Here is a 16095-nt window from a genome sequence, read left to right as displayed (position 1 = left end):
AGCAAGTGGAGAGTTTTGTTTTCCTTTGTTAGGAGTTGGCAAACATGTCTTTTCTCTCCCTAGAATTAATTTCTAGGAAATGTGTTCTGTGGCTAATAAATTATCCTTTCCTCCTCCAAATGGAACCTTCCAGAGAAAATGGAAAACCATGTGGGCTTGGTCTCCTTGTTTAGATCATCATAGGTTTCTGTAGCTGTTCATTTCTTTGTAGCTTTTCATTAAGCAGGGAGATGGAGCGCTGTTGATTCTGAGGCAATCTGCATTGGATCCCTGGCTATTCAGTCATACTCAAATGCCCTTCTGACCATAGGTTAGAATTTAATGTCAACTAAATAAGCCATATGGGATCAGGTCTAACATATTTTTGTCCTTAGTTGCTTTCATTGTTTATAATTATTCCTCTGGACTGGGTCTAGGAAGACTGCAGTAAAGGGAGCAGTGCACATTTGCTCTCATCTCAGGCCAGAAGCTGATGATTTATGGCCTGAGGGGTACAGAAGGGCAGGTCAGTGGGTGCCCACACATTCACACGTGTGGAAAGGTGACAGCAGCCTAGAGGACTGAAATTTATGATCACTTCAGAAGTATGCCAATGAATAAAAGGTTCATAATAATATTTAGAACTAGACCCATATATATAGATTTATGAAACCATTGAAGTAAAATACAAATAGTCAACAATTTATGAGGGTGTGGAGAAATATATCATTAGAGTAAGGATGTACCATATAAACTTATCAGCCATTCCAGAATTTACAGCCACATATAGGAAACTGCTATTAAAGCAAGATTGAAGGCCTATCTAATCATATGTCTGCTTTTGAGTGAAATCACTACCAGTGCAGCAGTGACTGGGGCAACCTTACAGCAGTCATGCCAGGCTGGCTACCCCTGGTATGAGAGCTCAGACAGTGGAAAGCCAACAGCAGCACAAACTCTACTCCACACCACCATGAGGGTGGTAACCAGGGGGAATCAGGTGGGTGAAGGATTCATTGGTTCCTCCAGACTCCTCAAGGGTGCAAGTAAGCTGAAACTTCAAATCAGACGGCTCTTTTATCTCATCCCCACACCACTAAAATGAGTTCCTCCTAAGAGGTGATGTTCACCTTTCTTCTCCTTAAAGCCAGGGAGTGGGTTGCAAGAAAAGAAATAAATGAAGTAATGAAGCAGCTCCCAAAACACAGGTACTGAAGAAGGGCTGAAGTCCAGCACAAGAACAGGAACAATATCTTTATACATGGATATTTTTCCATGTAGATTTTTGGTACATTCAACTTATTTTCCACACTTTGGCAGACGTGTACAGTTCTAATTTAATGAAGCATTATGTGAGAAATCGAATTATAATAATTCACGTTGGCATTCCAGCCATTTTCACCAATGATTACCTATGGAAAACAGTCTGTTAAGGCAAAAAGGACTTTAGTCATAAGGAATGATCCCAGAAGGACTTCAAAATGACCTTCAAGAGATTGAAGTAAAATAATTCAATATGTGTATATATATATATATATACAAAATAATTCTATAATTACATATATTTAAGTGTGTATATATATATATATTATGTATAGAATTATTTTACTTCTACTCTCTCTCTCTCTATATATAATTTATCCCATGGACTGTAGGCTGTGTGTGAATAGTCTCAAATGGACTGTAGATTTAAAAAAAACAAAAGATGCTGAATGCTTTGTGAGTGTTTGAGACCAGATTTCACGTGATGTGAGAAGCATTTATCCCAGGTATCCTCGACTCATTATCAATTAGAAGGATTAAGCAGTCTCTATGTGCTTCACTAATCATCTTTTTAATGATTCAAAAGAAGAAAACCAGGAACAAAAAAGAGATGTAAAATGAAATTTCAGGGAGTAAAGGAAATAGAATAGCTCTACATACACAAAAGATCTGGACATTATCATTGTAGCAGGATGGTAATGGAGTACAATTAATCTTCAATGGATAAAAATTCTGTGTTGGATTAACATCAATGCTGGGAAATTTCCAGTGCTGGGGACTAATCGTTTCTAAACAGCTTTGTGTAAACAGCCCTCACTGCAGGCACAGCCCTCAAAGAAAGAATTTGAGTTTTCTCAGCCAAATTATCTGGGACACAATCTAGCTGTCCCTCCCAAAACTTTCTTTATACTTTATGGCAACTTGAAACACTCTGAAGAGCCCATGTCTCATGGACAGCCTAGTTTGCATTGCTCAGGGTAATCTTCCTAACCCTGGAAACAGCCAAAACTTGCTCCAAGGTCAAGGCTCTGAGCAGCATGATCAGGCTAGACCTACTTGCAGCAAGGGCTTGGACATGGGGCCTCCAGAGGTCCCTCCAACCCAGGTATTCTATGGTTCTGCTGCACTGTTTGAAATCCACTGCTTGGGCAAGGAAGGAGCTCCTTGGAAAGGTCATTTTGCAGCAGTCTGCCAATATTTCATCATATCCATCACTTCAGACTCTCCTACTCAGTACTTTCCCAGCAGGCATCAGTGCGATTTCTGTTCAAAAAGATTCTCTGAGATCAGGTTGTGTTTGCTGTATGGTTGATGCCTGAGCCATGCCTTAGGTGTAGCTCCTTCTTGACAGTACTGAAGGGTGAGATTCAACTCTCCTGTCTTCAGTCATCTTAAGGTCAAAGCTTAGACTGTGGAGTGGAGTCAACAGAGGAAGACAAAAAAAATCTAGCAGAGAATTTGTCCCATTTTAAGACAGCAGGGCTAAACTGCCACCTGGAGGTGCCTGCTTCCTTCCTCTGCTGGAGAGGCAGTGTTTCTGGACTGGGTTTCCAGGCACCTTGCATTACAGGAGATGAATGTCCACTTCTCAGGCAGACAAACATAAAAAAAGTACTGGATGTAAACGTGCCAAATCTCTCTGTGACAAACGTCTGCAAGCTCAGCACTGAAACCTTTGGCATTTGATACCCATTGCTAAATAAGAGAATTCTCTTCTCCTTCAGGGCACCAAATATTGGACTTGCCACTAGAATGAGAATAGCAAGAGTCAAGCAGACCGTCTCTGTGTGATGTGATTGCAACTCCCTTCATTGCCTCGTCCATTGTGGACTGTCTTTGTTTTGCTTTGTTACTAGCCTCTGAGAATACATGCGCTTTCTTTTCACCAAATGTGCATAACAAGAAACTGGATGTGGAGCATCCAGTATTAACTGATCCCTACAAGAGGAGCCTGAACTTTTCGGTTCCCAGCCGGACTTCTGTGAGCTACATTCCTTCTAGCAAGAAGGTAGTGGTGCTCGCAGAAGCAGACATTTGAAAGCAGGAGAGCACAATAGTACTGTATACTATTCTGTATATACAACTCTTTTCCTTCAGCTGTTTTCCAGCCACTACACATGAGACCTCAGCATTACTATTCCCATTTCACAGAAAGGACAGTAGTGGTGAAGAATGGGAACGGAAAGACAAGACAACCACACACCCAAGTCTAACTCCAAAATCATCACTCAGAACTGAGTTTGTTGCAAAATCTCCCCTGGCTCAGGCTGTGTTTAACTCTACTCCCTCCATGGCTGAGAATGAAAGGGTTTTTAGCTTAGAGATTCAAAGTGAAAACCATGGACAAATGTGTGTTAGGAAAGAGCAACAGGTAAAATAAACAAGTAGCTTGTCTCAAGTGGTCTGTGCATCGTCTAAAGAAGTGTTAGATTTCTTCTTCCAATATAGAATAATGGATTAAAACAAATGCAAACAGCACACAATGCAATAAAAACCAAATGCTCCATTTTCCACTTCTTTTCTGCTACAGCTGTTTGTTTTAAACATATAAAGATTAAGGGAACAGTCTTGAATTTAATTAAATCCCAAAAGAATTAATGATATTTATGCATATTAAATTTTTAAAGGCACTTGTGGCTGTTCAGCCAATCACTCACTGGACTGTCATAACATGCCTTCCAACCTTAATTTAAATTAGAAAGAAGAGACTCATGGAAAAAAATGTGCAGACAGTAACCTTTTCTTTGCATATATGTTTAAGAGATAAATGCCCATCTAGCTTTAAAAGGCAACAGATCTAATAAATGTCCACGTCATTATAATTCAACAGTGGGAAAAAAAAAACCACAAACTGATGTTACAAATTTTGGAGCCGCTTCTCTAAGGAAAATAAATGCAAACATCAATTAAAATCTATTTTAGAGAGTTTATAGACAGAACATCAATGTCTTAACACAGAAACTCCCAGATTATTCCAGATGAAATCAGGGCTTTCCCAGAAGTGTGATGAATAGAGGGTCATCTCTGGAGCACAGTGGGAAGACACAGCCTTTCCCCTTTCTCTCTCCAGGTCATGCCTTCCTTTAGTCCTGTACTGTCAGTAAGACAACAGGTAGATTTGGATCTGGGTCTCTGGCAAAGATCTCTCAGTAAGAAGAAAAAATGCTTTCTCTGCTCTTTTTGCAGTAAATCCATTGTGAATCTGAGTAAGCTTCTGGTCCAAAGCTAAAATCTCTGATTTTTTTCCCTTGCTACCAGGTTGGCTCTAAATGCAGGCTGCAAAGTGGTAAGGCCTTCTCTTCTTCCGCTCTGCTTATTTTTTTTCCCATTGTGTATCCAACATTTTGTTATCTCAGCTCATAGTCATCTTTCCCACCGCAAACAATGGACTCCTCCTCCCTTCATCTCCTGAACACTAATGATAGGTGTTTCCCATTCCATCTATCTCTCAGCATTGCCATATGCTATGAAACAAATAACCTTGAAAGCTCAATAAAATATAGCTTCTTGCTAAATAAAAATCTCCAAGTATTGCTCCTTCTCTCACAAGTAATTTTGTTGACTTCTCAAGGATTCAGACCCTGTTTAGAAAACCATTTATTTGGCTTTGTTTAAGTGTGTGTTTATAGTTTATGGTTTATCAATGAGAATAGGAAAAGACCCACCTGTTGAGTACTGACGTGCTCCTGTTTGTCAGACTTTTCTACCTTACTTGCTAAGAAAACAGTCTTTGCCTGGTGCTTACCTATCAAATACTCCAGCCAGATCTGGTCTTTCTCTGGCTCATAGGGTCGGCTGAAGTCAATCTGGATTTGGAAAGGCTGTCCTCGACGCACTATCAGCTTGGGATTGTAGTACTTGTCGGTGTGGTGCTGCTGCTTGTTGATCTCATTGGGTTCTTTGAACATATGAATATCCACAACACGCAGGTAATCTGCAGAGGCACATCAGTGAACAGAAAGCAGTCACATTATGGACATCATCAGCATTAGAAGCCCTGTCCCTCCCTTCTCCAGCTTTGCTCCATCAAGAAATGCAAGAGTGTGCTGGACCTGTTTGGGGCTAGCACCTTTCTGCCTGAGCAGGGTTTTATGGGCTGAAACTTCTTCGCCTACTTGCTGCTTTTGCAGAGGACATAAGGTTCTCACAAATGGTGAAAGCAATGACACAAAGGGCAGGTTCTAACGGGTGGAAAGCTGAATGATGCCAGGAAGAGCTGTGCTCTGTCCTTCCTTTTGCATCAGCTTTCTGCAGGTCTGGGCACAATCAGGGTCTTTGACAGCTGTGGCTCCATGTAAAATGCATATTCAGAGGGATTTTTTGATGCTTAAGTACATACGTTAATGTTTGTAAAGCACGACTGCTACCAAGTGCTGCAGAGCCTGAGAGGCTTTAATGATCTTGCTTTCAGCTGTGAGCTTGGATGCCTGTATTAAATAAGGCTTTGGTGTATTATACATGTCTAGACTCAGCTTCTCAGAACACCTCCACTGCTATTAGTATCTTTTATGAAAACTCAATATGACATTATAGTATGCAATTACAGTATAAAATCATAGTCAAATAGCAGAGGGTATCTATAACATGCACAAGCAAAGTAAATGCCTCACTCCATTCAAATCAGGGCTATCTAAAGGGTTATAGCTGTCAGCATTTGGCTTGCTCAGCTCATGACCAGCGTGTGGTGGCACTTGGATAGCCAAAGGCACTTGCAGTCACCACCAGCTATGTGACTACCATGCTGAGAAACTGCACAGTGGAAGCCTTCACACACAACAGCTCTGTCCCTGTACACACTGAAGCTGCACCCAGTAGCTTCACAGCCAGTTCCTTCTAACAGTGAGCAATCATACAGAACTGAACCAAACATCATTCTTCCTCCTTCATGCTTGGACAGATAATCATGAAAATTCTGCCAGGAGGCCCATTATTGCCATGAGGAGAGAGACAGAGAAGTAAAGCTTGATTTGCAGCTCTCAGCTTGCAGTTCCAGGTGCTGACAGAAACAGCCAATTTCTGCATTTTATAGTGACAAATACAGAGCCAAACTCATGGCTGGCAGGAAGAGGAGCACAGTTCCAGCAGCTGGCAGAGCTGTGTGTCCTCACATGGTGGCTCATTTGGCCTGCTGCTGAGTACACTGCAAGCACGAGTGATACACTCAGCAAATGAGTCGGATAGTCAAGTCACTGGCAGCTAAACACAGCCCATTGCACAGAACCTCAGAACACAGCTCTGCAGGCAGCTTTTTCCTGCAGGCAGGAAGCCACAGCAGGCAAGAAGGCTCTGGGCAAGGTAAAACTCCATGGCAGTGTTGTTGTAACTCTGTGCTCAATTCTCCAGGCTTCTGGAATAACTTCTGTAGATCCCCACTGGCCTTAGTGTTGGCTGGAGCTACAGAGATGGATCTTGTGTGAAACTTCAAATGCTTTTTGCTCAGAAATAATTTCTCAATGTGCCTCTATGAAATAGGGAGCGTTTTCACATCCCTCCTTGCAAAACTTACCCACACACACTCACAAGAATGCTGACAAAGGTCATAATTAAATTATGCAAGGCAGAAATTTCCTGGAGGGCTGTAAAAAGAGAGCACAGGAGAGCCTCTGCTGTTTTCTCTCCCAATCTCTCTTAGGCTAGAAACATCCCATGTAAAAGCTGCACATCACAGCTCTGTGAGAGATCTAACCATCAGTAAGTTTGGCTCAGCTTCTCCCTGCTTCCAGGGAGGCATAAAAATTCTTTTGAACATTTGTTGTGTTTTCATCTCATGCTCTGAAACAAAAGGCAAGAGACCCTGCCCTTCCTTTGCAAGTTAACCCCTTCAAGGAACTACAAAGCTCAGCCACCCTGGGGTGTCAGTTCAGCTTTTGCTTCATTTTTTTCCCAGGACTTTACAAGGCTCCTGTCAAAACACAATCATACACATCTGCACACAACACATTTTGCTCTCGGTGTTAAAATGAACTTCTTTGAGCTCGTCAGATGAAGATGACCTGTGACTGAGCCTGTGCTAATTACAGTAATGGTAATTAGAGAGGACAAAAGTGAGCAGGGTAACAGGATACACAAACATCTTCACCAGGGTAGGGTGAAGTAATCAAAAGGAAAGGTCCAAGCGCTGCACACACTGCTGCCTGTCTGTTTGTGAGGGATGGGTGGACATCAGGGGTCTCCTTTGAAGTCAGATCTATGTGATGTTTTGTCACAGACTCATCCACTATTTAGTGCAAGTAGGTTTCCTGTGCAAGAGCTAGCAGACTCATGTTTTCTTAAAGCTTTTGTAATGTGGAAATTGAGGTGAGATGATAGGAAGAAGTTCTTTACTCAGAGGGCAGTGAGGCAGTGCCATCAGCTGCCCAGAGAAGTTGTGGTGCACCACACCTGGATGCTCAAGGCCAGGCTGGATGGGGCCCTGGGCAGCCTCCACTGGTGGTGGCAGCTCTGCCCACAGCAAGAGGTTGGAACTGTGTGGCTTTTAAGGTCCCTTCTAACCCAAGCCATGCTACAAGCCTATGATTCTATGTTAACCTTGGTTGGAAATGAATAAACGAGCACAATCTTGTGCTGCTTTTCAATTCCAAAAATAACCAGCAATCATCAGGTTTTCTTGGAGGACAAAAGAGAAAGGATTCCGGGTTACAGACCAAGTTTTAAAGGAGGTGATGGTCTCTGCCAACAGGGGATGTATGATTCCCTGGCAGTCCCCACACTTAGTAAAGGAGGCCATGTGGGCAGCCGGTGGGCTGCGGAGCCCCAAGGCTGTGTCCTCCCACCGAGCCGTCCGCATGTGTCAGGCCCACTTATAACTCAGTGTGGGGAGATGAGCTGGCTAGGAAGAGCCATGGGGAGGACACAGCACAGGTGTACAAAGAAACACAGGCTTCTTGCCAAGGAAGCCTGCAGCAAGCAGCCTGCAGCAGGCAGCCAGCTGACCAGGCTGGGGAGGCAGCTGTCCCTGCGGTCTCCACCAATTTTAACGTGGCTGTGATTCAGTGCAGTTGAAGTGGGTGTCAGCAGAGAGCTCGTTCAGCACAGAGTTTACCTCATCCTAGAGTAGTAGCTAAAATAGGTCAAATGAATCACATCCTAAAAATGCCTATTTCTCTCTATTGGCTGTCAAGGGAAACGAGGGTGAGTAGCTCAGCTGTAGACACCTACACTGCACAGAACAAGGGCAGGATTCAGCTCAAGACAAAGTCCTTTAAATGTAGGCATCTAAATGTTTTGAGTCAGACATGTAATGTCTTATGGCCGGTGAGATCTGCTTGCTGCAGCCATTGGAGCTGAGAAAGACACCCTGGAAGAGACACTCACTGCCTGTTGGGAAGAACTGTATTCTCACCTCCAGCTGGGCTAGCTCTGTGTTGGTTAACATCTGACACGGATGAAGACACCAACATTTAGATGTTTACAGCAAATGTCTCATCCTACCACAGAACTTAGAAAACACCATAGTTGCACAAGCAGGGATAAAAGCACTGGCCTGCTTTTTTTCAGGGTGATGTGGAAGTGAAATACACAAACCATTACAAAAGGCTTGGACAACCCACAAGTGTGGAAGTGTGAAGGAGAAGAGGATGAAGGTGGTGCAAGAAGTCCATGGCAAAGTCCATGTTCACCCTGCAGTACCCTGCTGCTCCTGCTCTGCCTGCAGGCTCTCACTTCAACCCCAGTGCTGCAATTGCTCTTGGTAGGCTCAGCTTCCAAACACAAGTGCCAATCTGAGTTGTGTGTGGAAAACATTTGGTTTTATACATTTAACATTCTCTGACAGGTGATTTAAACATCCTACCGCAAAACAGTGTCCAGGGAACACATATACCTCAGCTGGTGTTACAGGCTTAAATCACAGCTGATGTTCACTGAGGCAGGAATGCTGCTACCATCCCTTCCCTTTCCTCCACCTAGGTCACCCTTGCATATTATTGCTACAAGCACTGCAGAGCAGAACTGCATAGCAGAGCTGAGCCAGCTGTACAATAAGAGTTTTGCTGTAATAATAAATTTATTTTTTCAGCCATACTAGTCCCATAATCAAGTTGATCCTATGGCCACACAAACTCCTGCTTTGGACAAGGGCTGCTTTCTCATCTGCAGCATCACCTTATGAGGCAGCCTTCTGCCTCAACTCATTTGACCTCACATTTCCGTTCCCATTACACTTCAGAAAACAGAGATGCTGTTGTCTCTCAGCACCACATTCATTCAGAGCCTGATATTAAGCGCTTCATAGAAGTCATAGAATGGCTTGGGTTGGAAGGGACCTCAAAGATCAACAACCTCCAACTCCCCCGCTGCTTGTAGGGCCACCAACCTCCACCTAATACTAGACCAGGCTGCCCAAGGCCCCAACCACCTCCGGGAATGGGACATCCTCAACCTCTCTGGGCAGTTTGTTCCAGCACCTCACCACTCTCTTGGTAAAGAACTTCCCCCTTATATCCAACCTAAGTCTTCCCTCTTTCAATATAAAACCATTTTCTCTTGTCCTGCCATTATCTACCCTTGTAAAGAGTTGGCTCCCCTCCTCTCTGTAGGCTCCCTTTAGGTACTGGAAGGCTGCAGTGAGGTTTCCCCACAGGCTAATAGGAACCTTCCTTCAGAACTGATGCATTTTAGCTACAGACTGCATTCCCTCCAAGGTATCCTGCACCAGGTGTACTGAATTTGAAAATATACATAGTCAGGACCTGTATTATACTACCTTTGACAATCTAAACACTCATATTTTTCCCAGAGCTACAGGGTTGTCTGAAAAAGTTAAAGCAAAGTTCCTACCATCTTAACATTCCAGTTGGTTTGCTCAGGCATTTTTTAAAGAAATGCTTTTTAAAGCAACATGTGTGTAATAAAAGGGGAGGACATGGGCAAAGCGGATGATTAAGATTACAGAAATAACGATTTCCAACAGGACTCTGAGCTTGCCACCGAAAATCTCATTGCTTGTTTTCTACTGTGTAAAATGAAGCAGTTAATGCTCATCCACATTTATTAAACACTCTTTCAACCCCAGATGAAAAGCTCCGTATGAGTACTAAGTATTATCACATCTCACTTTTGTGAGTTGCTACATGCAGCAGGTTCTGTTGTTAATCTTAGGCCAAAAAAAAATAAAAATAAAATAAAATAAAACCATCATTGTGTTGGTGTCTCATTCAGGATCCAATTCCATTTTCCTCTAAATCTTGTCTGTGCTTTTCGGATTCATTCCAAATATAGTCACTCTGATTTTCCTTGCCCCAGAATTATATTTTGTCTCTCCAACCAAAATATTAAAACACTTTCCACAGGAGAATTATTAAGTTTCTCAGCCATTTTTATGAGTGAGTTGACCATCTAGTAAAAGCATTCTGCAGCAGATTCACAGTCAGTTTAAGCCTGTATAAACCAGAAGGGCCAATAAAAGGGGATGCTTCTACTTCCTTCATCCCATGCCTGAAGCCAACAGGTGAGCCAGGCTGAAGTGGAACTAAAAAGTACTAAATTAAACTTTCTATTCTACTTCTCCTGTCCAAAAGCCTGCTTTTAACCCAGATCAGTGTCTTGCCCTGCTTCACCACCAGCTGCTTCAAGGAAAGGGGCTGGTCCAGAGCTAGGAAAAAGTGAGCAGAGACAGGATTTTTACTGAGGGCAATGACAAGTTTTGATGACTTTGGTTAGGAAACTCTATCTATATATGCGTTCTTCCACTCCAGATGTTCAGTGACACCCCTCTGTCGTCCCTGCAAAGTGGAGCTTTCAACCAGCCCAGCCCGAGAACAGTCAGCCACAAACTTAAAGACTCAAGGAAGTCCTCCTAAAGTTACTCTGTGATTGTAATCAAACTGGAAAAAAAAATACTCTCAACTTTAAACCACTCTCTAAGGTTAGAAGCAAAACCAGATGTATGTCTTAAACTTTACACTGTACCTTTTGGATTAAATCCTCGAGGTATCAGACCAAAAGCATCCATTTCAGGGACATCATTTTCTTCAGCATTGGAGTTGTTTGATGGGAGGCCTCTTCGCCCATTCAGGGGAGGTTGTTTCTTCTCTCTGTTGGTGCTCGTTGGTTCAGACATCCTGTATTAGAGACGTTGTAATACCACGTAAGAAAGAAAAAGTGCAAGGAAAAAGCACACACGAGCCAGCGTAGCACATATAAGATGGGAGAAACCGGAAACAGTGTGGGGTGCCAGCGAGCTACACATTTTTAGATTCACATAAATAAAAACTGAGAGGCAGAAAACATCAGTCTAATGATGGAGTACAGCTCTCTGAGGATTGTAAGCCATTTTGTGTTTGTCAAAACACACGAATAAGAGAAGAAGGGGGGTGGAAGGAGGAAAGGAAAGCTTAACACAGAAGTATTTGTCTAGGAGAAGCAGGGCATTAAAAACATTTGGGAATTTCTGGTAAAAAGGTGGAAAATTACCATCTTTCCCACCCTCTAAAACAATATTATTGCACCCTAAATAACAAATTATATTCCTAGGAAGTACATTGCATACCACCTCTCTCTAATAAAAACGACAGTCTAAGTTATATTGCAATCATCTCAAATACTACAGCCCACAACATTCTGCAAATGATTACTGAAATACTATATTTTTTGTCTCTATGCACACAAACACCCAATATCCAAAGGACTATTTCCTACACACAGAGAACACACTTTTGAGGAGAGAGAAAGAGAGACGGAAAAAAAAGAAAGAAAAAAAGGCACTTATCCACTTATTTCTCTCCCACAAGCAACCTTAAGGGAAATCTCAGATGTAGGCTGATCAGAGACTTCTCTTTGAGCTAGTCAAAACTGCTTTCACATCTATTTCAGTGAAAGCACGTAGTAATGAAAGAGCCACACCATCCATCTAAGAAAACATTCATGGCTGAGAACACAGCTTCTTCCCAAAGCTCCTGAAAACATCAATTCAAAATACAGCAATTATTTAATAGTAGTAAGCTCTTAAAGGAAGTTTTCTAGTTAGCAAGGGTACCTTCTTTTCAGATAGTCTTTTTTTTTTTTTTAATTTTGTCTTCTCCCTTGCAGATTTTCTGATGTGTAATAGAAGCCTGAAAAAGTTGAGGGCTTTTAAGTAACTTCTGTATATCCTCCTCCCTCCTGTTGCAATAGGACAGTGCTGAAAGGGTTGCCAAGCCCTCCCCACACCATCTCCAAGGATCTGCCACCACTGCTGGCACGTCTTTGCTTCCCCTCCCTCTCCCTGCCTACCTTCCCCCATCTCTCATCAGGAACCACTTATCAGGAGTATTTCAGAGTTCTTGGGCTAAGGAAACAACTCAGGCATTGAAGTTTCAGTCCTTAGTGATATAGAGTAGAGCTTCTCATGGTACAAGAGCACAGAAAGTGGAAGAGATTCTTTGAGTGACACAAAGTTGTCAGTCTTAATAGTGTCTCTATCTCAGGATGCCTACACTTCAGCTTGAGGTGCTGACTTTCAGAGTACTCCAAGGTAGAAAACAGCAACGTTTTCTCTCCATGGTGCCTCACAGCAGTCCTTCTTAAGACTATGGTGCACATGAGCATGGAAAGCTCATTGCCAGCTCAACAAACAAGATCTTTTCCATGAGAAACTGTGCAATTCAGGAGAGTTAAGGTGTTGTGCTCCAATCAGTTCTGTTTAGGGCAACTGACCTTCTGCTCTTACCCATGATAATTTGTGTATCGTTAACAACCTGTGTCAGGAGCAGTACCTGACGAAAGCATTTTACCTACAGACCAAATTTCTTCAGTTTCACAAAGCTCTAACGTAACTGGGGACTGCCAGGATTGCTTGCTGAGACTCAGACTGCAGAGGTTTTGGAGCCAGCTTCACTATCAGCACATGAGCATTGTGCTATGCTACTATGCTACCTCAGAGTCAAAGGGCCCCAAACACTCCTTTATCTCCTGCAGCAGACTGCTAGGCAAACAGCACAGAAAGCCACCTGGCCAGGGCACTATACTTCTTCTGCTGTGCTCCCCCAAGTGTGCCGGCACCCCATCAGGAGAGATCTGGTCTTGCTGTTGTCCTGAACTGCAGTTTCTACGGACTCTCTTCTCTGCAGATGGTCCTTATGGTAACCATCTGTTGGGCAAGCAATGCCCCTGACACCCAGGAACACAATGAGCTTTCTGGGGGAGGAGGCTGGCTGCCAATTCTCCTTTTTTCCACTCTGATTTCTGCATGGTGTGCCTCTCCTTCTACTTCCAGCCAGTACTTCAGTTCCCAAAACTGCAGCTGCTGTGATGACGTTACAGAAACTGAAGTAAATATTGCCTTGGTGCCATGCCTGCTGGAGGCCTGCAACACAAATAAGAAACTCCATCTCCCGAGGCAGTTATGTGCTTCCCCAAGTGGCTGCAGTGCTGTCAGAGCCAGGAGGAAAACTTTCAGTCAGAGTGGGAATGGCAGTGAGTGGATGCAGCCAAATGATCCCAGCGCTCATGCTTCAGAAGCCAGCAGTTGTAGATGTCTCTCCTTGTGCCCCTTCAGGTCTCTTCGGAGCATTTGGCAGAAGCTGACGATCACTGAGAAAGCACAGAGAGAAAAATTTTTGGCAGCAGCTTTGCGTCCAGGGAGAGTAACATTTCATAGGCTGTAATTTATTTATTTTGTGGGGAGTGATGTAAATTCATGCTTATGACAGCTCCAGATGCCAGGTATTTTCTCATTACCTTGAATTTTTAGCATTTGCCCTTCCTTGCCTATTAGACTGCACTGGCCTTAATTTAGCATCTATGGTTTGAAACTACTGACGTCAGAGCTGATTCAGGAGGGGGCACAGAGAACACGAAGGCCTGTTTTTCCTGTAGGGCCTTATATTTAATGAATGGTGTTCTGGAATGACCGGTGAAAGAGCAATCTTTCTTCATGAAGAAACTCCTGCACTGCTAAAGGGCTGAGACCATGCTTGTTACTCAGCCATCAAATGCTTGTGGCTTTTGCTAAAGACCTGTGCAGTTGTAGATGCTCTTCCCATTGATCACAATGGACTTTGAATGATGGACAGCCCTTCCTCATGATCACCACAGAAAAGCTCTTAAATGTTTGGAAAGTTTGCACTGTGAAGGGTTATCCCAAATTCAGTTTTCTGTTATCACGAGGGTCAGCATTACTCCATGCCAGATACAAGTTTAAGGGGAAAACCCCACAAAACATGAGTCAGTAAAGCTTTACAGACAGAAAGGAGAGTGTGTGAAGATCTGTCATAAGCAAACTCCTCAGCCAGGTGCTCATGTAAATGGTTTGCTGTGCTGCGTGCCAGTGGCTGGATGGCAGGGGTATTTTGCCTACCACTGTTTTAGCTACACTGAGAACTCCTTGGCAGCAGCTGAGCACTGTAATGCTTTGCAAAACAGTGAATTCCTTTCTTACTTTTCTTCTTCTTCTTTTCATTTTTTTTCTTTTTTTTCTCCCTCAAATATTACCTTTGGGCCCATTTGCAGTCTAGTTGTGAATTCAGATGCACTGGGACATGGTACTACATGTACATGCATAACCATCCCTGGAAGGAAATAATTCTTACTCCCATAAACCAGTAATCTACATATAATACACCTTTACCTCTTTTTTCTCGGAGTTTCACTTGGAAACTTGCACTCTTTCTTAGATAACCAAGTCTGTCTTCCTCTTCCTTCCACATCGTTACTTGTCTTCCAGAAACCGATATCTCTCTCCCTATAATGCCTTGCCTTACCAAGGAGGCAGAGTAGAGCAGACTCTAGCAGAAAATATGAACAAAAATGTTATTTTTAAACAGAAGCAAATATCAGAACTGTTCATTTGGTGGTTTTGTTTGCATATTTTGCTTTCAATTTTTTAAAAACCAAAACCAGCTCATTTATCTCTATGTGTTTAGCAGCTCTGGCTACCACTCACAGAGGAGTATATTTTGAACTAATGCTGAACGTTCAGAAGGCCCAGCTCTGAAATACAGCATGTGTACAAGGCAGTATGTGTGAAAGAGGGGCAGAGGCAGAGAGAGACAAAATGGCAGATCTTCAGATGGTGGAACATTTGGAGCAGGGGATATAAGGCCAGTTTTCAAAAGATACTGTTGCAAATGTTTCTGTTGCAGGGAAAAAAAACAACAAAAAAAAACATATATATGTGGTTATATATATACATATATATGGTTGTTTTATATATATACATATATTCATACACACATTCTGCTAAGAAAATGTGGCTTAAGAAATTTTAACTCTTCTCTGAAAAATACTGTTCCAAACCACAAGTTTAAATTCAGTCTGTAGATCCATGTAAGCATCTACGTCTGAGCTGGCCATCTTAGGTTTTCTTTATCCTCCACAGAGATGCAGTCTAGGCAGTGATTCATCTCCTCCTACAGCACACATGTAAATAGGTCAGATGAATCATGGCCTAAAAGTGCCTGTTTCTTGTACTGACTGCAAAGGGAGCCTGAGGTGATGGATCCCACCGTATGCATCTATACAGCCAACGTCTACAACGAGGTGAGAAGAAATGCAGCTTAGAAATGAAAAAATAAAAGAATTTTATCTGGGTTTTGAAGCATAACTTTCAAGTGCTACATTATCCTTTATAGATGCCACTCAAAATCATTAACAGTGATACATAGTATACAGTTCAATACACTTTTTTTTCCCTCTCAGATTATGCGGCTGCCACTGCCAATTATGTAAAATACATTTCCAACAATAAGTATCAGATTACACTGAAGCACATGCCAGCTCGTGAGTTAAAGGTTGGAAAAGACATTTATCTTTCTGTACTCATGTGAAGGCATCTTTCTTCCTGAGACATAAACATAACTGTACATGTAGTAACTGCAACAAAAAAAGAATCACGTTGGCTGTTATGAGCATACAATCCAGGTTCCCACTCCTACT

The 16095-nt window shown here is 42.6% G+C and overlaps 1 protein-coding gene across 3 annotated transcripts in view; it reads right to left on the bottom strand.

The window, feature by feature from the left end:
* Positions 1-16095, bottom strand: part of F13A1 (coagulation factor XIII A chain) — a 131717-nt gene that overhangs the window by 46171 nt on the left and 69451 nt on the right. Inside the window, exons 1-3 of one of the 3 annotated variants that reach the window (XM_042870185.1) lie at positions 12218-12410; positions 11152-11303; positions 4988-5176 (exon numbers count right to left, since the gene is read on the bottom strand). In XM_042870185.1, coding sequence (XP_042726119.1) covers positions 4988-5176; positions 11152-11302 — 340 coding nt within the window. In that variant the 5' untranslated portion in view covers position 11303; positions 12218-12410. Of the gene's footprint in view, positions 1-4987; positions 5177-11151; positions 12067-12217; positions 12411-16095 lie in introns of those variants that run through there. The other 2 variants (XM_042870183.1, XM_042870184.1) reach the window with 2 other exon arrangements.

The sequence above is a fragment of the Lagopus leucura genome, unplaced genomic scaffold (assembly GCF_019238085.1).
Source record: "Lagopus leucura isolate 7727_CA_CO unplaced genomic scaffold, USGS_WTPT01 Super-Scaffold_100002, whole genome shotgun sequence".
Taxonomy (NCBI): domain Eukaryota; kingdom Metazoa; phylum Chordata; class Aves; order Galliformes; family Phasianidae; genus Lagopus; species Lagopus leucura.
The sequence above is the reverse complement of the archived record's forward strand: the minus strand, read 5'-3'. Positions and strand labels throughout refer to the sequence as shown.